Source organism: Fopius arisanus, unplaced genomic scaffold (assembly GCF_000806365.1).
Source record: "Fopius arisanus strain USDA-PBARC FA_bdor unplaced genomic scaffold, ASM80636v1 scaffold00048, whole genome shotgun sequence".
NCBI lineage: Eukaryota > Metazoa > Arthropoda > Insecta > Hymenoptera > Braconidae > Fopius > Fopius arisanus.
This window is the reverse complement of record NW_011887787.1, coordinates 493,007-517,483: the sequence shown is the minus strand read 5'-3', so window position 1 is coordinate 517,483 and position 24,477 is coordinate 493,007. Positions and strand designations below refer to the sequence as shown.

General features: G+C 41.0%; 5 protein-coding genes and 1 long non-coding RNA gene across 6 annotated transcripts; 2 read left to right on the top strand and 4 right to left on the bottom strand.

Moving 5' to 3' along the window:
- Window positions 1–826: 826 nt before the first annotated feature.
- LOC105267585 (putative GTP-binding protein 6) lies at window positions 827–3,633 on the bottom strand. Its single transcript, XM_011306534.1, has 5 exons — window positions 3,188–3,633; window positions 2,285–2,972; window positions 1,628–2,167; window positions 1,157–1,358; window positions 827–1,073 (listed from the first exon to the last, which is right to left on the bottom strand). The coding sequence occupies exons 2-5, from the start codon at window positions 2,774–2,776 to the stop codon at window positions 844–846; spliced, it is 1,464 nt and encodes a 487-aa protein (XP_011304836.1). The 5' UTR covers window positions 2,777–2,972; window positions 3,188–3,633; the 3' UTR covers window positions 827–843.
- Window positions 3,634–3,749: 116 nt separating this feature from the next.
- Window positions 3,750–8,037, top strand: LOC105267586 (dynamin-binding protein-like). Its single transcript, XM_011306535.1, has 4 exons — window positions 3,750–3,850; window positions 3,931–4,108; window positions 4,211–4,329; window positions 4,467–8,037. The coding sequence occupies exons 1-4, from the start codon at window positions 3,761–3,763 to the stop codon at window positions 7,686–7,688; spliced, it is 3,609 nt and encodes a 1,202-aa protein (XP_011304837.1). The 5' UTR covers window positions 3,750–3,760; the 3' UTR covers window positions 7,689–8,037.
- Window positions 8,038–8,428: 391 nt separating this feature from the next.
- LOC105267582 (spatacsin) lies at window positions 8,429–15,943 on the bottom strand. The gene is made up of 7 exons (XM_011306532.1): window positions 15,631–15,943; window positions 14,243–15,549; window positions 13,959–14,131; window positions 10,476–13,857; window positions 9,211–10,414; window positions 9,003–9,122; window positions 8,429–8,927 (listed from the first exon to the last, which is right to left on the bottom strand). The coding sequence occupies exons 1-5, from the start codon at window positions 15,904–15,906 to the stop codon at window positions 10,186–10,188; spliced, it is 5,367 nt and encodes a 1,788-aa protein (XP_011304834.1). The 5' UTR covers window positions 15,907–15,943; the 3' UTR covers window positions 8,429–8,927; window positions 9,003–9,122; window positions 9,211–10,185.
- On the top strand, window positions 14,048–16,694 carry LOC105267583 (uncharacterized). The gene is made up of 4 exons (XR_892265.1): window positions 14,048–14,139; window positions 14,250–14,331; window positions 15,950–16,435; window positions 16,604–16,694. It is a non-coding gene; the product is annotated as an uncharacterized lncRNA (long non-coding RNA).
- Window positions 16,528–20,349, bottom strand: LOC105267584 (endothelin-converting enzyme 1). Its single transcript, XM_011306533.1, has 16 exons — window positions 20,218–20,349; window positions 19,842–20,158; window positions 19,573–19,784; window positions 19,266–19,457; window positions 19,094–19,207; window positions 18,884–19,028; window positions 18,679–18,796; window positions 18,518–18,608; window positions 17,951–18,124; window positions 17,776–17,876; window positions 17,582–17,640; window positions 17,441–17,492; window positions 17,315–17,382; window positions 17,087–17,226; window positions 16,853–17,020; window positions 16,528–16,773 (listed from the first exon to the last, which is right to left on the bottom strand). Exons 1-16 carry the CDS (start codon window positions 20,256–20,258, stop codon window positions 16,594–16,596), a joined length of 2,172 nt encoding a protein of 723 aa, XP_011304835.1. The 5' UTR covers window positions 20,259–20,349; the 3' UTR covers window positions 16,528–16,593.
- Window positions 20,350–20,599: 250 nt separating this feature from the next.
- On the bottom strand, window positions 20,600–24,288 carry LOC105267581 (cohesin subunit SA-1). Its single transcript, XM_011306530.1, has 2 exons — window positions 24,112–24,288; window positions 20,600–24,047 (listed from the first exon to the last, which is right to left on the bottom strand). Exons 1-2 carry the CDS (start codon window positions 24,213–24,215, stop codon window positions 20,699–20,701), a joined length of 3,453 nt encoding a protein of 1,150 aa, XP_011304832.1. The 5' UTR covers window positions 24,216–24,288; the 3' UTR covers window positions 20,600–20,698.
- Between the last annotated feature and the right edge of the window lie 189 nt (window positions 24,289–24,477).

Here is a 24,477-nt window from a genome sequence, read left to right as displayed (position 1 = left end):
TATCAGATCTGATAACATTCACCACCGACACTTCTACCAACCGTTTAACAAATTTATACCCCTGGCGATGCTCGAGACGGTCGACTTGGACTCCCACACCAGCTCGGTCAATCCACCTGAATTCCCCTTGTTGTCTGGTTTTATTCTTCTGGTATTTCCTACTACTTTTTCGAAGCGGGAATTCTGGATATCCCAGGCATCCGCAATTTTTGACCTGATGGAGGGGAAATTGCCATTAATTTCGCGTTTTTCGGGAATTCCAGGGGGTCTGGTGGGATCCGGCATACCTGGACCCTCAGGTGGCGCTATGGGAATGCGGGAGGACGTGAGGGAAATATTCGTGGGGTTGATTTTATGGGCTATGGGACGGGCAAAAAGAGGGCCAAGGATTTTTTGAAATATTTCGGAGGCGTGTCTGCGGTTTATGGGATTTTTTTTTCAAGTTTGGAGGAATTCGATTATTTCGATGTCGAGGTCTTCAGGGCTTGGGATGAATTTATTTGGTAAATATGAAGAAGGGGTTGGATACTGGTATTGTTGGTGGGTTGCGCTTTTTGAAGAGATAACATTGAAAACATTTAGTGAAGCGTGAGGGAAAAAAAATGAAATCTCCAACGCGTGCCATTTGTTTGATATTTAAAGGCCTCGCTCTTCCAGGGAAGGCGGACACGTGTTACGCACGTGTGAGCAACACAAGGGAGAAGATTTTTGTGATCAAAGAACACTGGCTTTCGAATATTCCGCGGTACTCGATTGCCTGTGCAATTTTCAAATGTATAATAATTGCAATTATGACTAAAATGCTAATATCATAAAATAATCCAAATAACTTTAAATGATGGCTCATTTATTTTTCAAAAATTTTCTAAACCTATGCAGCTGAACTTCAGTCACAACAACACTTAACAAGGTATACTCTAGATTTTCGGGATCAGCTTGAGCATCAGTGACAGTAGTCTCTTTATACAGCCAGGCTGATGCAGGACTTCCAGATTTAACTCTAACCACCATCGACGTTCTCTCCGTAGCCGTTAATAATTCCTTCTCAATCTGTCCCTTCAGTAAATCGATACCTAAATTAACGAATTCCTTACTTGTTATAGCCTGAAATATTAATGATCATAAAACATTCTGGTCTATAAATTAATGAACCCACCAGTAGAGTTGAGAGCCGACACTCCCAAGATATTTTCAGGCACCGTACCACTCGGTATCATATCACATTTATTCGCAACTTCGATTATCGGTTTGCTCTCAGTGTTCAGATCCGTCATAATTCTTGAAAGTGTATCATGTACGTGCGCTATCTGCGCCCGTTTGTCTGGATGACTCGCATCGAACACATGTACAATAACATCCTGAAACAGTTATCCACTCAGTCTCAACGAGAGAATATTCAATTCCATGACAAACGCAGTAGTTAAGCCATAATTTTCTGGTAAGACAAAGTGTTCTGAGATATCAGCTTTATGCTAATTCTAGGAGGAAGAATGAATCATATAGAGGATGCTGGTGTAACATGAGCATTCATTGAAAATTATTCCACTCTAATTGCGACTACTACAATTTAAATAGCAGTAACTCATATCACCTCGGACTCTCGTATATGAGAGTCAAAAGAACTCACCGCTAAAATAGCATCCTCAAAAGTGGCGACGAAAGGTTCGATCAAGTCCTCAGGGATATCCTGAATGAATCCAATAGTATCCATGTAAAGGACCTTCAATCTACAAGGCAGAAGTCCAGCATGAGCAGTGGTGTCCAACGTGGCGAACAATTTATTCTCAGGCACAAGGGATTTATCTCCAGTCAATGCCTTGATCAAACACGTCTTTCCAGCATTAGTATACCCTACAACAGCTACAGTGGGAATATCCCTGATAGTTCTGTTGCTCCGGATCATTTTCCTGTGCTCTTTGAGTCTCTTTAAAGAGCTTTTTAATTTAGCCTCCCTGGCATGCAGCACCATTCTTCTCGTCTCTGTTAAGTTGATTCTACCCCCGGTGTCCTCCACGGTCCAAGATATCTTCTTCCAGATGTAGGGCAACTCAGCGAGAGCCACCTGAAGCTTTGCCTCAGTCGTTTTTGCGTGCTCCCGAAATATCTGGATGACGACGGAATATCTGTCATAAATGGGAACCCCGAATAAATTCTGAAGCTCTGTCACCTGAGGGATTAATATCATAATATATAAGGTAAATATTAAAGTGATAATTGTGAAGAATTTTAAAACATATGGATTGAAAGAACATTTCATTTTTATTTTAGTTTAGTATTCGCTGACCTGAACATGTCTCAATACATTAACACTGATGAAGACTGCGGTGATATTAGGATTATTTCGGATTTTATTCCTCAGCATCTCCAGGTTTCCTTTCCCGAATAAACTTTTCTTCTGGAGAGACGGCAGTCCAATGCACATTGTATCAATGACTGACCAGTTATTTAATGTTTCTGTGAGAGCCACTGCCTCTTGGAGTTGCATACTAGCTGTAGTATTTTTTTTCTTATTGGACCCGTACCTCACGTAAGGCTGTATGACCATAGCTCCGTGGCCGGCAATATTTGGGTTGAGATACTGGCGTGATATATCTTTGTATTCTGCATCTAGATTTATCTCGGCAAGAGGCGGTCTCTCTTGCTCGGAGGATTTGCTGATGAATCTGGAGACTATCCAGGATTTGAGAGGAATTTTGTTTGGGTTAAGAGAGTATTTTTTCGGAGAGTACGGAGGGAAGAGCTGGGGGAGATGTCTCAGTTTTTGGATTGAAAACATTTTCAACGGTTCGCAGAATACGGAGGTGAGTTGTATTGGTACGTTACGGCGACTTTCCGGTCGCAATTATCCTTTGTGAATTTAGCTGAGTAGTAAAATGAAGGAATCGCTGCAACCAATGCAGTTATTGCTCGGATTTCAATGTTTGTTCGGAGGAATTTCAATCTTTTGAGAGTGAAAGGGATGAGTAATGCACCTGAAAAAAATTAGAAACTCAAAAAAAAAATGTTTAATTATCGGCCCAGGGGACTGATCTATGACTATTTGGGAAAGAAAGCGACATTTTCCTAAAATAAAATTCTTCATCAACCGATCGTTGATTTTGCTTATATTCGCTGCGTAGATGATATAAAAACGTTTGAAGGTGTCAAAGAAGTGAAAATGAAAAATAAAAAGTTTTTTCAAACATACTCCCCACAAGGCCACCTACTCCCGACCAAATAGCTGATTTTGAACAGTCAATGAGTTTATCAGTGAATTGATGTTCTTTAATTGTGATTTTCTCCCCGAATTTTCGCTGCACGTTAGAACTCTCAATACTCATATTTCTTCAATTAGTGAACTGACAATTGTTTATTTTATTCACTGCACTGGTATTGTTTTGGAGCAACACCGGGTTCGCATGAATTCTTTACATAATCCAACATAACCTATGGCTCTTCAGGTGGCACCAAATACTAAAACCAGTGTGACGATACTTTCCCTCGGAAATCAATAAGTCTCAGTTGATTCTGTTTCTGCAAAACCTCGAATCAGTTTCTGACGATTGATTACTGCGATTTTTCCACAGTTTCACGTTTTCGGAGTTACAACAATGAAATCGTTTGAATCAGCTTTCGAGAGTCGAAGAGCCACGTGAGCCCATCTGCCCCTACATTCACGTGCAATAAATTGTCCGTCATTTATGGCAATGTAGCTGTCACAGTGGTCACAGTTGACTTCCCAAATGATTTTTCAGCTAATTACCTAGAGAAAACCATTAAAATGGAGTCCGGTATACTGACCAAAGTACTCAATGACTTCTACACCACAGTCGAGGGTGAACTTAGTCTGTCCAAGGGCGAATATTTTCTGGTACGCATTATCCTCTCTGGCAGGTTACATTGATTACATTCCACTGGTATTTTTATTATTTTAATCTGTTATTATCTCAGATCCATAACGTCATCGATAAGCACTGGTGCTATGGAGTGTCGAAAGACAGGTGGGGCAGTTTTCCATGCAATTATCTCCTCAGAGTTGAGGTGCCTCAGTTCAAGGAGGCAGAGAGTCTTTTTGTGTCGATTGCTTCTTTTCGAGGAGAACAACAAGGGGATTTAATTTTTGGCGAAGGTAAATGGTTCGTTTCCATTTTCTTTTTGTTATTCTCGTTGTAAAATAATGAAAAAGGGGAGGGAAACGAATAACGAATGTTTATTTTTATTGGCATTTCAGGTGAATTGATTATTGGAACCCATGAAGTAGAGCCTGGATGGTACTCTGGTTATATTGATAATCGAACAGGAGTTTTTCCTCTGACGCACGTTTGGATTGTCGATCTTACAGTTCTTAAGGTAATTTCGGAAAGTAAAAAGTATTAATTCATTGAGGATGGGATAAAGCTTTAGGAAACAGTATACTTTCTCGTAATCTTGCAAGTTGATGAAAAGAATATCAGGGAATTACTAAAAAAAAATGTATTATCGTTCAGAAACCATCGGACAAGAAATCTGTCCGTAGAAAAGCCCGCGTGAAGACGACGTTGAAAGCCCAGTTGGAGGAAGAACTCGACTTGTCAGAAGGTGAGATAGTTACAGTAACCGAGATCCTTGAGGACGGCTGGGTGCTGGGATATACCTCTGACAACCGCACAGGAACTTTCCCAGAGGCCTTCATCACCTACCTGGAGACGATGGACCAGCCAGACAATGCTTCAGGTTCCCTGGACCCTATTCCCCAGTCAATCACCTCTGGTGGAAAAATCTACAAGGACTTCGGTGATTCCACTCCCTCATGCAGCTACTCCGAAGATGCAGCACCATCTTACTACGACCTTTTCCCAGATACTCGACCCTCCGACAATTCGCAGCCTCCCACCGTCTCTTTTCCTTCTACAAATCCAAAAGGATCCTCTCCCCAGCCAGAACTCGACAATTTAAATCCTCTGGGTGTCCACCCCTATGCAATCACCCTTTATCCCTTCAACGCTCAATTTCCGAACGAATTAAATTTCGAGGCAGGTGAAGTGGTGCACCTGCTGCGTCATATTGACACAGAATGGGCAGAAGGCACGATAGAGACCTCCAAAGGCCTCTTCCCCACGTCCTACGTCAATATAATCGTCGACTGCAGGAATTCTCCTCCTCCCGAAGCCCCCAAGGAGGATGCAGAGCATCTTCCCTTGGAATCCCTCCACCCTGGAGATTTAGCCACCGTAGAATATACTTTCAACGCACAAATGAGTGGAGACTTGAGTATAAAAGAAGGGGACTCCGTAACGATCGTGGAAATGGCCAACGACGACTGGGTATCTGTGAAAAACACCTCTGGAGAAGTTGGACTTTGCCCCAGAGGATATCTCTCCAAGCAGCCCTCGTCTCAAGCTTCTCTGGAGCTATGCGAGGCCGTAGTAATTCGTCACGAACGATCAAAGACACCAGAGGAGCAGAACATTCGGAGAAAGTCAGACCCTCATCGTCCAGCACCTCCTGCTCCAGCTCCAGGGTCCGTTCCCCTGCAAAAAAGTCTTGCCAATAATCAGGAAAAAAATCAAACATCAAATCAGGAGGAAAACGAGACTATATCGACCAGCTCTCCAGAACCCTCTTCATCGAAGCAAAAGAGGGCAGATAAACGTCAGAACGTCATCTCCGAATTGGTGATAACTGAAAAAGAATACGTGAGAGATCTGAAAGTAACTTACGAGACATTCAATCTGTATAATCCAAGTCTCCTGGAGACTCGTGGAATCGACGTGGTCATTCTTTTCGGAAATATTCTGGAGGTAATTCACGTAGCAGAGGAACTCCTGGACGCGATCCTCCGAGCCATGAAGGGAAAGGATGAGAATGTCCAGACTATAGCTCCCTGTTTTCTCGTTATGAGAGATAAACTCCAGACGACTTATGGAAAATACTGTGGGAACCACGAGGCAGCTCTCAGTCTCCTGAAGAAATACGAGGAGAACCGCGAGATAATGATCGTCTTCGAGAAGGGGATAGAGACCCTTCGTCACCAGGTCGTCTGCTTCGACATGAGTTCCATCCTTATAAAACCCGTCCAGAGAATTTTGAAGTATCCACTGATGCTTTATGAACTTGTCAAATGCACCGAGGATGATCATCCTGACAAACAGGGGATCGAGCAAGCGTGGAAAGTTATGACTGAAGTAGCTTCCTACATAAATGAGTACAAACGACGTAAGGATATCGTTTCAAAGTACCTTGACACCGATAACACTCTGATGGCGAAGATGTCCAAGTTAAGTATGCACTCGGTTGCAAAAAAATCAAGTAGACTCAGTGCAAAACTGTCAGCGAGCCTTGGAATAACGAATATCCCAGCAGATCCAGTATTCGAGGAGCTCGAGAGGCAATTTAAAGCCCTCGAAAAATGCAGCTGGCAATTTGCTACAGATATAAATCATTGCATGTATTATTTAAACGAGGAGACCGATTGTGCTGAATTATTATCAGATTTTCTCAATCAATATCATTACGGGAGCAATGACAATGAGGTGAAACGCTTGAGTGAAGCCAGAAAGAGTATTTCCTCCCAGTTTATTAATAGTTTAAAGGAGACTATTGAAAAGAGGGTGAATGAACCTGTGGCTTGTCTCATTAATCTACTCGAAGGCCCTGCACTGTTAATTACTAAACGAGGGGATAAATTATTGGATTATGATAATGCTATATCGAAGGGGGAGAAGTACAGGGAGTCCAGGGCTGTGCAGGAGGAATTAGCTGATGCTAGGAATAATTATGAGGCTTTGAATCAACAATTGCTGGAGGAGCTGCCTATTTTTATTGAAGCAGGTACTTCGATCATAGCCACCTGTATCGAGGCCTTTGCCAATGCCAGGAAACTATTCTCTGGGAGAATTACCAAGAAGTATTTGACACTGTCGGAGTCTGCGACTCAGGTGACACCCCAGGATCTTCTCCAGTCATTTTTGATTAATCATAATTTATTGTGGAATCAGATATCGAGGTTCAGCTTTGCTGGGGTTAATCCGAAAGTCGAATGTCCTACTGTTGAGGTATCTAATCAGAATGAGAAGGATAAGAAGACACTAATGGGGAAATACCACAGGAATAGTTTGTTTGTTGTGAAGGATAAAGTTGTTAGTACTTCATCGTTCGATTTGGGAGCAGCTAGGGGGACTGTAGTAGCTGTTATTAAAAGACAGGATCCTATGGGGGACACTACGAGATGGCTTGTTGATAATGGCTCTGTTAAAGGATTCATTCACAACAGCAGTCTGGAGCCCATCCCTCAACCTCGATCACCCCAAAATAACAACGATGTCGCTGACTATGGAAATGTTCCTGGGGATCTAATGAGTCTGGATTCACCTGTTAAGGAAATAAAAGAAAATTTGATCAGCCTTGACTCACCTATCAAGCAGAGCAGCTCCTCCATTTCGTTGCAAAATTCTCTGTATGAAAATTTGGGGGATGATAATGAAAATCAAAGGGTTGGAGTACAACAGAGCAGATATCAAAATTTGGGAAAGGAGTTTTATTACGCTGAATTTAATTTCGAGGGAGGCATTCCTGGGACACTACCTGCCAAGAGAGGAAGAGTACTCAAATTAATTAGACCACATGACGAGAAGGGAAATGGAGAGTGGTGGCTCATGGAGGACAGGGATGGTTGTTCTGGGTATTTTCCGAAGAACTATCTCCTACCCTTGGAGAGCAATAAATCCTAGCCATGATTAACAAATGCTTGAGTTAATTTTCTATGAAATGGTTTGTTTTTTTATGGAGAATGAACTGTTTTCATGCCTGTGATAGCCACGTGCAGTTTTTGCGAAATGCCAACTATTTTTTATTCGTATATTGGGGACCCTCTGTGTTTGCACTAGATGTGCGATCACTGATATTATTTATTTATGTTATGATTTTTTGCCATTTTGTGGAGAAATTATTATTGTATATATGATATTCGTACTTATAAGGATTTATGTGTACAATCTATTTCGAAGTCTTTATTTTTAGTTTCATCGCACCTAGTGTATATTATGAAAAATATAAGACCCATTTATTTTTCAATCATTGATCCATTTGTGTTTTCGTTTTATAATAAAATATAAAAATAAATTCTGGTCTAATTTGGCTTATAAAATAATTTTGATAATAAATAATCTCCGGGAAACCGATGAGTAGTATTTTTTAATCTCAACATAACTTGTTCCTAAAACGAGGGAACGACTGTTGCGTGTCATCGCTTCATTACAGAAATCATATGTGCTCATCCTCTATTTGAAGTTTCTGAAGTTGAAGAAATTGACAGAATGGTAATGGCAATGGCTATTCAAGCACTCAATTGTAGTGCATTACATCTACGCCGCAGCGAGGTAAAAGTTGGCGTGATGTAATTTTTATTGAATTGACCTCACGTTCATTTCTATTAGCAAATCGACGTTTCTAATATTGAACATAAACGCTATGACATGGATAACATTTAATAATAGAGTAATATATTTCGTACAAAATTGTATCATATAAAAACACGCATTCCTGAGGATTAAACAATTTCCATATTCAATTCTTACTAAATGAAATTACTGTGTGAGTTGCGGACAAAGTCCTTTTCTCCCAATCCATAAATTCTCAACTGTTGTTTCCTCACACTGTCCAGCTATTTCACAAGTCGACGAACCTGGACACCACCCGCACTCATAATTTCTCCCAAAAGACAAGCAGGAGATGCAGTTATCCGCCATGAATCGACATTTATAGATTATCAGCTTGATGTCCTTCGGATTCGATAGTTCTTTTCCGCCGTACAGTACCCAAACAGGAAGTTGAACGAACGGCTCGTCACTGGGATAAGAAAAGTGAGCATTGCCGCAGTAAATGGTGTCCACCAGCAGATTTGCACTGGTGATGATGGCATCAGGACCATCACCGAAGCGACATGTGAATCGAAACACTACCGTGAACAACTGTAGGATTGACAAATCAATTGTATGAGTGGTATGACAAAATTGTTATTGAAAATTCCGGAAATTTGTACTCACATGCTTCATCGAAACCTTAATCTTTACCATCTTCTGGGTATCAGAAGGAACAGTTATGTTCCTCGAAGTGACTATTCGGGGGCAAAACGATGCTCCTTTGCGATTTATTTCACCAGAATACTTGAAGAGGATGAAATAATTATTTTATACATACTCTCAATATAAATGGTTAATTAACCAAATTTATGGATGCTTTCTTCACACTTACATTTTCATTTTCAATTGATTCAAAACTACCAGTTGAATTATCCAATCCACTATTCGGAGATTTACATAAATTTTCATCGATCTCCCAAATACACGAATCACTTGACTTCACGCACTCCATGCAATCCCTCAGTGAAGCGCAATTATCCATTTTCAAATCCTCACTTTTTATAATTTTCGAAGTGGTAAGAGTTTCCACTTCAGTCGTAGCAACAATCATCTTTTCTGTCATTGAAAAAGCCTCTACTGCACCAGTGATTGCATCAGTTGCCTTTTGTGTAACATTTTCCTCTGAAGCAGAAGAAATATTTTCTGATTCGTTATCTGTAGAAATTTTTTTCTCTTCCGTTAAGAGAATTGTTTTTTCTGTTGCCATTGAAGTAGACGGAATTGTTTCTCCTCTCGTCGTTGACGGAACGGTCGTTTCTACAGTTGACGACACAATTTCGTCGTCTGAAATAGTAGAAACGGTCGTTCCTGGACTAGACGATGTAATTTCATCTGTGGAAATAGCGGTATCTGTTTCTGGGGTAGTTAACGCAGTTGTGGAATTAATTTCTGAATTGTCTTCAGCAGAAATATCAGTAACCACGAGACATAAAAAAACTAAAACGACATATTTGAATTTATTCAACGAGTATAATGTGTCCTGCTGCATATTTGACGATAATTCGTGCACTTGCAGTGATGGGATTACGACTGACAACTGAACTGTGACAGTCGCAGTGATGTAATTTCTATTGAATTGACCTCACCTAGATTTTTATCAGAGGATCTCTGATCCAGATACATTGAACTTCAGCGTCACGACATGCAGATTCATATCAAACAACTCCTACAGTCATTAGTTCACATGATTACACAGTATTACTCAGTACGAAATTTTTTAATATAAAAACGTATACAATTTCCCCTATAATACAATTTTGGCTCGTTGATTGTTAAAATATACAATTATTTTCAAACAGAAATAATGTCAGCCGCGAAATTTTTCGCCGATGAATTCCTGAGGATTAAAACCTTGTTTCCAAACCGTATCCTTCAAATAAGAGCCAGTGGTATCATTTGCCAATAATCCCTCGACAATCTCCTTAAATCCCAGCTGACTCGCTAATACGTACTTGGCTTCAATATCATTTAACTCGACGATTAAACTCTGCATATTCAACGTCATCTGTTTAGTTATCACTTTTTCAGTTCGATATCTGCAATAATTTTATTTTTACTCATTATCGAATTACCATTAAGTTTAAATGAACGAATTACCTGTAAACACAGTCCTGAGCTATAGCATTCGTAAGTCTCTTAGATGCGAGAAAATCTTTCAGATATTTTCCCTCACCATGAATGATGACATGTTGATAAATAGCGCTGGACCAATCGGCATTGTGCGCATAAGACTGGACGAGAATGAGAGCCTGCGGAAAAGTCAGAGTCTGGCAGATAGATCTATTGATTTCCTCAGTAGTGAGATTCAACAAGCAGGGTGCCTGTTGTCCCTGGGCCACTGCACTGAGCAACGAAATCTGAAGAGCCACGAGCTGTGCCTGATGACAGCACTGATTCGCCAGATTCAGTTTATTATCTCTCACATAATACTCAGTGGCATGTGTGTAATTCGTCATGGCACACTGGAGCTTCCTCTCAGTCCCATCATTTCTCGTGAACTTGACACTCTGATTCAGCATCAAGGTCCTGATATTCTCCCTTCTAGTGTCCCGGATGAGCTCTCTAATGATTCCCTTGGCTTCATTCTCCCACATGACAGCAATTTCATTGTACAACCGAAAATGATGTGACACGAGAATAAACAGCTCCTTATCCACAGGATACTGTTTTTTACAGAATTCCAACAATGCAATCTTCAGACCCGGGACCTTATCAGTTCCAATGCCCAACAAGAATTCAAATTGATCGTTTTCCCGTAAAATCTGGAGGATATAATTCATCTCGGTGAATCTGCCAACCCCAGTCATCAGTCTCACCAGCAGACTCCAGAGTTTGAGACTTTGAAGAGTATTCGAGAACTGCTGGCACTTCCTGAGGACTGAGGCGATTCCCTCCATGCAGCAGGATGCTGTGAAGCAGTGGTGAGCTCTTATCAGCAGCTCAACCACAATCTTGAGGATGTTGACGTCTCTCTGGGCTCCTAGGGACTGCCCCAGCCTCATTGACGCACCCTTCAGTAGCTCCCACCCCAGCGACGAGGAATCATCACACAGAACCGTTGACAAGGTGAAGGTGACGTGCAGAGGATACCCCCACATCAGCATAGATTCGTCAAGATTCTCCTCCATCTGTTTTGTAAGATGCAACACAAGCTCCCCAGCCCAGAACTTGGTGATTTCAGTGTTCTTTATTCTGTAAGCCGTGACGACTTCCCTCATCAGTGCAAATTTATTTGCACGATTGATGTTGGTAATCTCGTACAGCAATTCCATGGGATCCCTAGACATCAGTAGTGTCCTGTAGCTCCTCTTCAGGTAGATAGACAACTTATAAAGTACGAGGACCTTGCTCCCCACGTCCCTCCCATGCTCCAGATTCTTCACCAATTTCTCCAGCAATGAGAGACAGTCAAATTGATGGTCAGTCGTTGAATTTGTGTCGTTATCATCGATACTGGAATTCAGAGGAGAGGATGATGAAGCGGATAGCCTCCTCTGAGGCCCCCGATTGGTCAACGTGGAGGTCTGGCTTATTTTCTTGACATTTGAATCATCCAGCAATAATTGATGCTGAGGTGACAGCTGAGATGGAGACAATTCCCCCTCAGCCAGAGACAAACATAACATCAGAATCTGTAAATTTTTATGTTTATAATTGAATATCCGAGAGATCCTGAGGGCTGTCTCGAGATCATCGACATTGAGGAATCGATTTATCAGCGCATTAATCGCCTCCTCCTCAGACTCGTCGTTCAGCGAGCAACTGACTCTCAGATTGCTGATCCCAGACAGCAACTCAGTCTTTAATTTGTTGAAGTGCTTCTTCTCTCTCAGTATCTCTATCGCAGCTGGACCTGCCAGGATGCACGCCTTCCACATCGCCATCTCCACAGTGTCGATCGTCTGCTGATCCGTGGAGATCGGTTTCAATGTCTTCAGAGCGAGCTCTAGGATCTCGTACATCTCTGTGTAAGATTCAACCTTCTCTGCGTGCTCTATGAAGAATGCAGCAGCATCCTCGAAGCATACTTCGTATTTTCTGATGTCGTGAGCGCATTTATTCCACAATGCTGAATCTGATTTGCTGGTGGCGCTCAAGAGACGTTTCTTGAATTCGTTTCTATATTGCTCGAGGATAATACTGGAGCAGGGGAGGTGGGCAATTTTGGAAAGCTCCAGAGCACTTTGAAAGTCCTCAATCTCCACTAATTGTCTTATGCAGCGTTCGATCTCCTGGGTTAATGTAAACTCCTCTTCAGACAATTTTATTTGATCGAAATGGATTTTCACTGTGGTTTTTGACAGTATCGTGATGATCTCCAGAAGCGACTGGAAGTCAGGCTCGTCTATATGCACCTCCTCGTTGAAATTACAGTCGACGAGAAGACTCAGGAATTTCTGTTGGAGGTGAATACTGAGAAAACTGGAATTCAGGGATGATATAATGCACTCAATGCAGACTGTTGCTATCCAGTACTCGTTGTTGAGGTAACTGATGTCCGAGTCGTTCCAGTCGATGGTTTTGTTACTATTGAGACTTGAGCAAGTGTTGATGAAGTCAACTAGGATCTTCTGGCTTTCCTCGAATTCATAGAATTTGGTGCATTGGAGGAGAAATTTAAAGAACAGATGGATGGGATTCTCTGGAAGGAAAATCTCGAAGCCTTTGGAGAGGGTGTCGGTGTATCCCAGGGAGACTAGTTTGCGGAAGAGCTCGGAAATCCTTCGGATTGGCCAGATCTGATCGTTCAGGCAGTCGGAGTAGTCGTTGAGAAGGTCTTTGTTCTCAATGGAGACGACGAGCCAGGAGTAGCAGTAGGAGGCCATTGACGAGGGCTCGTAACAAGCTGCCAGGATTATCATCACTGATGAGGAGGTTTCCTTGGCCTCTCTCAGGAGTGCCCCAGGAGGATCCTGACTCTGATGGCACTTCAGGATTGTCAACCAGAGGTCCTGGTCAAAGGATGGCTGATGGTGGGAAGTGAGGAATGGATCGTTTTTTAGAGGAGATTCTGGGGAACTCTGAAGGGAGATCAGGGGTGAGGGATTGGGAAGATAGTGGCTGTGCTTTCTTTGGTTTTGTCTTGAAGATTTAGGTTTTTGATGGCCTGAGTTGGTTACCAGGGTTAGGTGGGAGTTGTTGAGACATATCATCAGGTGTTCGCGGATTGTCAGGTCTTCGAAGAATCCCGCATTTTCCAATATTTGATCCAATTGATATCGAAAGATATTTCCAATAAAGGCGAACTCAAACCAATAATTTCTCTTTGCTAAATACTTTAGAAAGGATGTTGGAGGCTGCACGTTGTGAACCCTTGCAAATCTCACGATAAATTCCCAGGCCTTTAAACTCTCAACGAATTCGATGACGTTATCCATTGATACTGAGGGGAATTCTACCGCAAAACTCTCCTCCAAATGGTTCAAAAGAATCCCCAAATCTTTTGCGTTCTGATAGGCTACGGACTCGAGGAGGTCATCTGAAAGTTCAAACGAAAAAATTGATATTTCGCAATTCTCAATTTTATCTCAACTGAAGAGATTAACTTGCTACTTTAAAAAGGGGAAGGGTAGATCTTACTTATCGAAATGTTTAGTTTACTCTGGATGTAGTCGGCTGCAGTTGCGTGGAGCCTCAAACACTCTGAATCGATTCCGAGAAATTCGATGAAGCAAATGCAGGTGGAAATGATTTCTGGGCTGTCTAAGTTCTTCAGGGCGAATTCGTGAGCTTGAAAAGAAATTTTCGATTTCCTGAAAAGGTAAAATATCTTCATTATTCTATGAAGTGTGAAAAAATCAATTGGTTGATTTCGGAAATAATTAAGTGGTCGAAAGGACTTGAAAATAATTAAATATTCTCACATTTTAGATGATAAATTAGCCTGTTTCCCCTCAGGGTTCAACAGAACGTATGCAGCCATGCTGGGACGTGCCTCCTTCAGATAATATTTGTAAGTCAATGTCTCCTTGTGTCCATACTTCTCTATTAAACTGGCATTAGCAAAATTAGGCATTTGCTCGTTCTCGAATCTCCACCTGAATAACTCACGAATATTCAAATTCTTGTAACCATCCAGGAGATGGTACATGGTAATGTCGTTCTCCTTCCGTTTATTCTCCAGACAGTTTTTGACGTATGGAATTTTTTGGAGCAGATCTGCCATCATTTCCGGTGAGATTTCGATGTCGTCAATAATTATTGAAGTTTGAGTAGTTAAGAGTTCTTCGAATATTGGACATTCTTCTGCATTTTCTCCTCTGGTTTTCGACTCTAAATATTTCAACAAAACTAGATAAAATGTGAGTAGAGGCTGATTTTTTAAATATTCCTGAGGCTCATCGGAGATTTTGTGAATTGTCCTACAAATTCCTGTGATTAATTCCTTGAAAGAATCTTGAAATTCATTCAATCTCCTCAAAGATCTCAATAATTCCTGATCCTGGACATATAAACTCTCATCGGAATTCTCTTCATTTTGGTAGAATAAAATAGAATGTCGTTTTCTTGAAAATTCGTTTGTATCCAAATTACACGAACTTTTGGATAAAATTCTGTTAAAATTTTCGGGAGTCACTTCAGCACTAAAAAATCGTGCAAGAGTTAAAGCCATTACGTTTCTCTCCCTGTTGATGAAAATTCCGTATTTACACAAGTGATTGAGCAATAATTCTTTGAAGGGAAAGGATATATTAGATTGTTCAATCCGTTCTATCATTTCCATCGATATTTCCAAGCCATCGAATACTTCGATAAGATCGGATTTAACCTCTTGCAGTTCCTCCCCGAATTTTCTGTCAATCCACTTCATCAGGAGTTCGATATTATCTTCAGTGAGGAGATAATCCCACACTGTAGAACTTTTTAGATTCTTTGCAAGGCAAGTCTCATAGGTATGGAAATATAATTCCGTCAAGAGTGGAGTCTTAACATTCTGGGGAAGATTCAGCATCTCTTCGATGGAAATTTTCTCAATTGAATGGCCATCGAGGGTATCCCGTGACAATTGAATCGTCTCATATTTTTTAATACATTTTATTGTCTCCCAGGCATCAATCTGCTCCTCAGAAAATCCCTTATTCTTCAATACATGATTTGCTAAATAATCTCGCAGCTCCGGGTCTCTGCTTTTTATGCAGATATCGGTGATGTAGACTATTGGATTTTTTCCCTATTGCAATATTTATTTTAAATAATTTTTCTATAATTCTTCTTATGATTATTGTATTGAATTTACCCCAGAAGTACTCACCACTTTCTGCAATATGTGTGACGCCCGATGAATTTGTTTCTTCACCAGGAGTTCTCCAATCCAAACCTCGACTTCTGAATAAAAATATTTCTGTGCCTCTGCAACGGTCCAGTGCCTGCGATAGCCAAGAAATTTGAATGCCAGGTTGATATGATTCCCTTTGGCGGAGGCCTCTCTGACAACCTCTCGATCCCCCATGCTGGTCCATCCTGACCAGACACCTGCCAATTCTCCGGGTGTCAAACACTCCACAGGAATACCCCCAACCACATCCATCCTCTCCTCGTCTGCTCATCAGTTTCGTCTTACTGATTATCAGGATGCCTGTAGTCCACGTTCAGCAGCATCCAGGGGCGACAACGAGTAAAGACTATGCAACCCCATCAGACTGCACAGTACGCCTCATTATTACTTCCCAATTAGACAAAAGACGTCGAGAGTGCAAAGTTCGTAGCATTACAAAAAATTTAGTTATCAATGATTAGAGATTGCTCTAGGACAGGCGAATATAGAGCGATTGCACTCAGAAATCAACAATTGCAACGAAAAAACGTTTTAATTTAACAAATTGACATCTGATTCTCTAATATTGATTATTTATTATTGTTGATGCAAGTTGACAAACTAGAGGAGTACAATTTGACAATTGAGTTATTACGAACTTTGAAAAACCCGACCAAAGAGGATTGAATAAAGTAGAGGCTCAGTTCTGGGGGTTTAAGTGACCCCAACGGCATTGTAGTACTGCACCCCAAAAGAGAGAGGGCGACACACGCAATGGGGGTGTCTCCCAGCAGCCGACTCGGTAACTGTCTCAGTAGCAGTTCCGCAGAATTGAACTTTGCATGACTTCATGGACGTGGGAAAAAAGAAATGGAAAGGGAATTATTTATACGCTTTTTTAAACATTGCGCCTCCAATTATCTGGAGGTTTGAATTTTATTTGCAATTAATATTTACAATTCATTTCCAGATATTGCATTTTTTCGAAGGATTTACCGAGGAATTCTCTGGGCAATTAAAAGCTGCTGCAAAAGCTGCGCTGTTGGAGACAGCACCGTTGATTCGAGCTCTTGCAGGACTGTGGACGTCTTCAGGGCTGTATTGCTGAAGATACATATCACTCTCATATGCACACCACAACTGAAAGCCCACAGATTCAATGTTTCGATATCTCGTATGCAGTCGAGAGTCGACGGATGAAAATAAATGTCGTATTTACATTTCCGAATGACAGGAAAAATATCTGATCATCAGTGAATCGCTCCAATTCAGAGATGTTCAAACCACTGGTGCCATGTTTATCACGAAACATCTTGTACGCGTCCCAAGTCACTTGTAATCCAGTGGAATCCGATATATTTTCTTCTAACGTCAAGGTTCCATTCACCTGAGATATATATTATAATCACAAATATAATTTTAGATAATTCAATGAAAATTGAATAGATCTCACCGGAATCCTAATCCTGTCATTTTCATATATCGTATAATTATTGAACTGATTTACAAAACATTCTGCTTGCTCTTCATATTTGTCAATATTCGGCTGCGACCACCAAGTGACCACATTACCATTTTTGTCGAACCGACGGCCTGAAAGAATTCTCATTCTTCGATTTATAGGATCACTCTTCATCAATAACAATCAATTATTTGATAATCAGTGATTTCGTCAGCTTACCGCTGTTATCCAAAGCGTGTGATATTTCATGGCCAATTGTTGTTCCAAGCATTGCATAATTCATCACGCTGTAATTTTCATTATTTTTCACAGACTCATTGCTTTTGTTCTATTAACATACATTACCTAGGTCTGTTTTGGCTGAAGAGAGGTAGCTGAAGAATTCCAGCTGGTACCACTAAAGATTTCAGTAGTACAGTGCCGGTAATATTATTTTCTAATAGTATAACACATTACGCGCATTTCTCCAATATCCTTAATACTCACCCATTGTATTCAGAACAGGTATATAATAAGCATTGATAGCTTTCGGTTCGACTGGCCATCTGTGAAATCATTAAATGTAAATTTCCGGGAGCTGATTTCATAAAAAGTTTATAAATATTAAAAAGTTACATCGCGAATTTTTGTGAATGTCTTTTCGTGATTAAACGATGATAAATATTTTGATTTGGACTTACTCTTTCTTGTTTGTCGGCTTACGTAATTCTCTTAATGCTCTTTTCATCTGAAAGACGCGGCTCCTCATTTCGTTCTCGAAATAACTATCTGTTGGTGTAAACTGCAGAAAAAATAACATGCAGGAAAGTTCAGCTTACCATGGGTAAATATCATAATTCCAACTCGATGTTTTACCTCTGCGTAATATTCATTGATATTACTATCAGTGTATTCGTCTGGATAACCGATGAATTTAATGATGGCATCGATTTTCTCAGTAGCCAGATTCTTCGTCTCATTATCAAGCCAAGTTGATTGTTGGATATAGTTTTTCATAGCTTCTTGAATATTCCCCACTAATTCTTGGACCTAGAAAATATCAGGAGCATGTCTCTACTTGCATGAAGAAACTCATAACTCGAAGATTGACAAGAAAAGCATATCATATTCCAAGAAAAAAAACTTCCGTGAAAAATATAATTTATTCATAATAAAAGATCCAAAAAATGAATCCATAAAACTATCTAGCTGAGTGAATTTTCGAATTATCTTTTCTCAAATCCGAAAGATTTCAAAGTAAAAACTACTTGAATTTTTTGGAAGAAGTACAAAACCTCTCGACTAAAGTTTTTCTCTCACAAGTTTTTTTATCTTGGAAATTGTTGACTCTGATTTTCATCATACAAGTAGAGTCGCTTCTCCAATAGTATTTTTTTTTTCTCAGTATACAGACAATATTAAAATAAATTTCATCTCAAATACCGCCTCTTTCGATTCTTCCGAAGAGTGTTCCTTAACAAATAAGTATGAAGCCGCCCGCCCCATCTGCTCCAAAGACACACAGTCGTATTCCCTAAAGGAAAAACAATGAATGAACGAATCGCAATTGGAGATTTAAATCATGACTTCCGAATGACACGGACCTGGTTCCAATTGGATCTGCCCCAACGCGTCTATTATTGAAATCTGACAGCAGCATTCTTAGCTCGTCATTGGCGTAAAGAGAGACATCCGTAATTACACACCATACGATGTAATTAACTACGAGGTCGAATTAGTGAATGGAGGTATTTACACACATTGTATTCGATCTGTAAAATTTATTTTTTCATTAATGGAACACATTACCGATAGTCTCCGGTGCAGTTTTATTCAGCAAGGCAGCAAATTTTGGAAAAAACTCTTTCCCCGGTACAATTATCGGTTCCGATCCATTCACTGTGATTTCCGGAGTTAATGTAAACATATCCCTAATTGTCTCGAGCCAATTAATCTGCAAAGAGTGCAATCAGCGATTTTTTGGATTAATTTTTCTGGGAATTGCTGTATGTATTTTACTTGCGCAGTTGGACTTGTCATATTTGCGCTGTCATATAACTCTTGGAGCTCGTCGATTGTCATCAGACTATACCATTCATCGATGTTGTTGATACCTTGTTCATCATGTGTAATCTGCGATATAATAAATACGTATTATTAAAAAATTGTGGAATGATAGATCCAGTCATACCTCTGCTAGTTCCTTCTCAAAATTGTTCAGTTCCACTAGCAGTGAAACGTTTCCTAACTCCTCTTCAACCGATGATCTTCTGAGGAATATATCAGTAACTCTGAGTTTGTAACCGGTGTAGGCGAAAGACTGCCTAAAATTCTTTGAATCAACCAATTCCTTTTTCTTTAGAACCAGATTTGGTTCAGAAACCTGCAACATTACGATCAATGATTGTTAATTCATATCTAAAATTTCCATTTGTCATCTAGAAATAATATTCCGTCTCTAAACAATTGTTTCTGATTATTCAAAAAATAAAAAGAACCACAAGTCTGGTGATTGAAGAATTCTTAACGTCCGGTGGCATTTGAATCGCAAATAAAGCTTCAACTCCCAGAGTCTTGAGAAACCTAGAATGTATTTGTTGCCAAGTCAGATTTTTCGCTTTCCATTCGTCGGACTTCATTACAAGTGGCCATCCTCCGTTGTCATTAACTAATTTTATGACAGGCTTTGCACCAGCTGCTTCAATTGCGTCTACAACATTTACACATATTGTCTCTTGGTTTAACAGGTTTTAGGGATAGCTACTACCTTTATTCATGCACGCCTGATAAACCTTTCGAGCTTTTCGAATGGCTTCAATGTCAGTTTCTGAATTTGCTCTGGTCAACAAATCCTTTATCTTAGGTCGTACGCTGTGCGAAATCAGGTACCAGTTTGACCAGATTGGGAATCCCTCGGCTGGAGTATGCTGATTGGTCCACTGGCCACACGCGTACTCGTAGAAATCGTTACACGGATCTGCTGATTCGTTCAAACAGTTCACCAGGTCATTGCCTGGTTGGAAATTGTCAGACTGTTTGACAGGCAGGGATTTCGATAGTGAGAACAACGAGAGAATGAAAAGTCTGCGAAAAAATAGAGTGATGTAGATTTTATTGAGTCTCAGACTGAGGGCAATACTTACATCATGAAATAGCCAATATTCCTCTGTTTTAAGCGAATCATCCTTGGAGGTAAAAATATTAGAAGTCTCACCGAAATTTACGACCGGCTATCGGACCAGTGTGCGGGAAACTAATGCTTACTCGAACTTCCCAAATGAATACGGATCACTAAGAGGTCACGCTTTGTAATTCAAACGACATAAAGTAGGAAAACCAGTCCATTGTTCAATGATATTCGATGAAATATTTTGATTTCGTAACAATCTAAACTGAAACTATAAGACATGAACAATTTTGAAGTATCATCGACATTCGGTAGTAAGAGAAATAATTAATGAGAAACGAAAATGATTTTAACTCATTTAATGGATTGAACAACTAGTATTATAAACTGCCTTTTGAATTGCAGATATAAAGTAATATATAAAGGAAATTTAAGAATAAAGAAAAAAATAATCTCTCAGTAATTGTCTTGACTTTCAATCGCCGTAAGTATCAGAATCACTCTATAGGCTCTTCGTGGACTGCTGAATCCTTAAGGACCTCCAACCTCTTCCTCCCCTCTCTAGCCTTTGCTATTTTCCTGATAAAATCCAAGGAATCCTCGGCTTCAGTTTCTGCAGCATGTGTTGCCTTCTTAGTTTTCTTTTTCTGCACTGTAGGCCGTTTAGATGATTCCTTCTTCTCCTGCGCAGAAGGTTTTCTGGGCGTTTTCTTCTTCCTTTGCTCGACTGGAACATTACTTTTCTCACCCTGTCCCCCTCTGGAATCAAATTGATTTCGCCTCCTCCCAGTCAAACTCTTCCTGTACTTGAGCAATGGCTGCCACTCCTGGTTACGTGTTGCTCGTTCACTGGGTAGTATCTCGTCCAGTGCTTTCAATACTTCATCTTTTCCCTCTTTCGACAATTTTACCGAGAACTCGGCAAGCACCTCCAAGTAGCCAATCCTTGGAGGAACGTCAGTATTCGGCACTTCGTTGTCTGGTACCGCCGTGACGTAATTTATCCCAGATAAATGAATCTGCATCACTTGTTCCTTATTTCTCGTTGTATCAATCCCCAGGTGTGCCATGAACCTCTTCGCCAGGGCAATGAGCCGACAGAAATCATCAGGATCAATAGTGTTACTCTCTATATTTGAATTCTCGTAAACAGTGATAAGAGTCATCGTAATCATTCTCATCCAGTTCATTTTATTGCGTGCCTTGGCCTTCATCAGAGTCATCTTGATGATGTCCCCATAATCATTATAAAAATCATTGTAATGCTTGAGGACTACACAGGACCAAGCTATTGGGAACACATCGCACATAAAAAGTTTACAGAAAGTCATGAGGATGTTTCTTCTGCTGCGGTACTCGTCGTCACTGTTGTCCTGGACGAAGACGTTCTTCTGCACGAAAACATTCAGAATGTCGAACATGGTACCATCAGGTTGGTAAATAATTTTATGAAGGAGAGGATTGGGGTTGTTCTGGAGCCCCGTTCGAAATACGACGAGAATATCACACACGCATTTAAATGCCTCAGTTCGAATTTCCAGAGAGGCCCCACTGTCTACTTCCAGGAAGTTTGTCGTGTCCTTGATGAATGCATCAAGTTTTTTCTTAAATTGTACAGCCTCCTGCTCCCCGCCAGCTCCCAAGGCTTCCTCCGAATCCAAGTGATTCCTCCCCCAGAGAAACAAGTAATAAACAGTATGCATGGCATGACAGAAACCATCCCCAAGATCATATAGGAAATTCTTCGACCAGTTGAAGATTCCGAAAGCAAATTCAAACATGTCGAAGTTCCTCATGTCATGGCAACTCACGAAAACAGCCACTTTCATCATCCACTCCACAACATTTTTCGTTATATCCTCCCGAAGTGTTTCTCCATGAGATATTGCTTCAATACAATCATTCATCGTTTTTTTATACTGTTCAATTATTGTGGACAGAATGTTGTCTCTTACGGTTATACATTGAGACAATTTGGGATGTAACTCAGAAGTGAAATACTCCAACGTCTTTGAAATAGCCCTGAGGGTATTGATATCAGTTGTCTCCTCGATGATTACATTTATTTCATTGAATAATTCTGGCAATTTACTCTCCTGGTGAGAAGTCACGTACATTTGAAGGTCGAAGTACTGAGGGACTACCAGGAGTTTCGATATTACTTCCCGATTATTCCTGAATTTAACCAGGAGCTGTGGAAGACTCTGGATGAAGTGTTCAGACAATTTTTGTTTATCAGAAAGTATTTTCTGCTGATCTCCGGCTGTCAATCTTTTCTTTCGTACCCTGCCAGGGGGGACCATCCCAGTGGCCGACTGCTGCACTGAAGCTACCATTATCTTCACGAGACTGATGATGCTATCTTCATTAAGATCATCATGAAGGAGGAGCTTCGTCATGGACTTCCAGTTCTGCAAACATTCGTTGTCATCGATCAGAGCGTCCACGAGATACGGAGCATGATCTGGAAGATCCGACTCTGTGAAGAACGCCACCAAATTAATCAGCAATGACCCATCCGTTTGGTCCTCCTCGGAATCATTTGAATCATCAGCACTGCAGACTGCTATAACAAACTCCCCAGATACCTTCGCCACATTCCTGTGTTTGCAGTATACCAACTGGTACATGATCTCGTGATCATCATTACTCAGAAGAGTTCTATAATTCTGATAAATGATTCCCATGAGCTTAACTCCTTCAACAGCTACTTCCGTGTCTTTATCTAGACAAATAGCAACGATGCGGTCCTTGAATTTCCTATTGAAATCATCGAGACGGTCATTAAGGTCTTCTGACTCGTAGATTGACTGCAGGATCTTCAGGCACTTGACCTTGAACTCAGGAGACGGGTCTGAGAGACCGTAACCGATGAACTTGAGGTTGGAAGCGTGTTTCAAGGGATATTTCTCCAGCCAAACCCCCAATTCCTCCAGACACAAGAGACGAATCTCAACGAGGGTGTCCGTAGTTCGTGGGCCAAATACATTATTCATAATAGCGACTATGGAATGAATGAGGATGGTTCTATTCTCTTGGAGTTCATTCTTCTTCGCCTGGAGGGATTCAATTCTTCCGATAGATCTTTCCGATGGAATTTTTTCTGTCTCTGATTTCAGCTGGCGATTATTATTGGCTTCGGTGGATTTCACGTTGGAATCGATCTCATTGAGGACTGTCACTAGGTTCAGTAGGATCAGGGTTGAGGTGTAGCGCAGGGCACGTACTGGAGAGGACGAGAAACTCGTAAGGGGAAGGGTGAGAGCGTTCAGGAGATTGCCATCGTAGATTATGGAGTTCTGACACTGCAGGAAGAGGACTCGGAGGAACTCGATAAAGTTGGAGGCGAAGGTTTTCCAAGTGATTGTATACATCTTCAGGGGGAAGTCTTTGCGGTGGTCGTAAAGTTCCTCAATCCTCTTCTGCGTAGCTTCAGTGAATTCGTTGAGGATTTGCGGGGTTATGGAGAAGGAGGAGCCACTCGCGTGGATGAAGAGCTCGAAGAGCTCTACTGTTGCAGAGACAGGATCTGTTTTGTACAATTCAATCCACTGAAATGCTATCGCTGGAAGATCTATGTCTGACTCCTTCAGGACGTTGAATAGACAATCCTTGTTCTGGGGGAGGGAGGGTAACATTGGAGAAAGACGACGCCGAGAGGATTTAGATTTGGGGCCTGGAGGAAGGGAGCTTGGCTCTGTTTCGTTTGATGAGCTCGACTCGGGGGTTGGGGAATCCTGAGGAGATGGACGAGCACGAAGGGATCTGCGAGACTCTGGAGAGGATGCAGAGGATGGAGAGGACTCAGAAGGATCTCGGGCAGATTCAAGGGACATCGTCTCGGAACTAAAATTGAAGGAAAGTGCTTAATGAAGTCATGGCGAAATTGGTTTGTTTATTTATCACTTACGAGGTTTTCTTGGTTTCTGCGTCGATGGGGAGTGAAGCATCGTCCACTTCCATTCTCTCCAGTTCTGCTCCACTGCTGTGCGGACGTTTAGAACGTCGAGTCATGACGAGTTTCCGAAATCCTCGAGAATGCCCGAGGAATAATTATGGAAACAACTTCTGCAGAGAAGATGATGGCGATTTTACCCGCCTTTTGAAAAGCTTTTGATAGTAAGAATTCGACGGTTGGAATGGACCAACCAAAATGGAATATTTCATGACACTCACGCCCCTTGTGGTGATTCACCAACTACTTTCAAATTCAAATTGAAATCACATTAATTTGCGAAGCATAAGCCGATATCCGTCTTGTAGATGATATTAGAAC

Coding starts and splice junctions, on each gene's coding strand:
- LOC105267584 (XM_011306533.1), bottom strand. CDS start 20,258: ATGATTCGCTTAAAACAGAGGAATATTGGCTATTTCATGAT. Junction 17,383..17,440: donor TTCAGCCAAAACAGACCTAG/GTAATGTATGTT, acceptor TGAAAATTACAG/CGTGATGAATTATGCAATGC. Junction 17,227..17,314: donor ACACGCTTTGGATAACAGCG/GTAAGCTGACGA, acceptor GAATTCTTTCAG/GCCGTCGGTTCGACAAAAAT.
- LOC105267586 (XM_011306535.1), top strand. CDS start 3,761: ATGGAGTCCGGTATACTGACCAAAGTACTCAATGACTTCTACACCACA. Junction 3,851..3,930: donor CCAAGGGCGAATATTTTCTG/GTACGCATTATC, acceptor TTATTATCTCAG/ATCCATAACGTCATCGATAA. Junction 4,330..4,466: donor TCGATCTTACAGTTCTTAAG/GTAATTTCGGAA, acceptor ATTATCGTTCAG/AAACCATCGGACAAGAAATC.
- LOC105267582 (XM_011306532.1), bottom strand. CDS start 15,906: ATGGATGTGGTTGGGGGTATTCCTGTGGAGTGTTTGACACCCGGAGAA. Junction 13,858..13,958: donor TAAACTAAACATTTCGATAA/GTAAGATCTACC, acceptor TTGAACTTTCAG/ATGACCTCCTCGAGTCCGTA. Junction 10,415..10,475: donor GCTCAGGACTGTGTTTACAG/GTAATTCGTTCA, acceptor AAATTATTGCAG/ATATCGAACTGAAAAAGTGA.
- LOC105267585 (XM_011306534.1), bottom strand. CDS start 2,776: ATGTTTTCAATCCAAAAACTGAGACATCTCCCCCAGCTCTTCCCTCCG. Junction 2,168..2,284: donor ATGTATTGAGACATGTTCAG/GTCAGCGAATAC, acceptor TTAATCCCTCAG/GTGACAGAGCTTCAGAATTT. Junction 1,359..1,627: donor TTGAGGATGCTATTTTAGCG/GTGAGTTCTTTT, acceptor TAACTGTTTCAG/GATGTTATTGTACATGTGTT.
- LOC105267581 (XM_011306530.1), bottom strand. CDS start 24,215: ATGACTCGACGTTCTAAACGTCCGCACAGCAGTGGAGCAGAACTGGAG. Junction 24,048..24,111: donor GCAGAAACCAAGAAAACCTC/GTAAGTGATAAA, acceptor CTTCAATTTTAG/TTCCGAGACGATGTCCCTTG.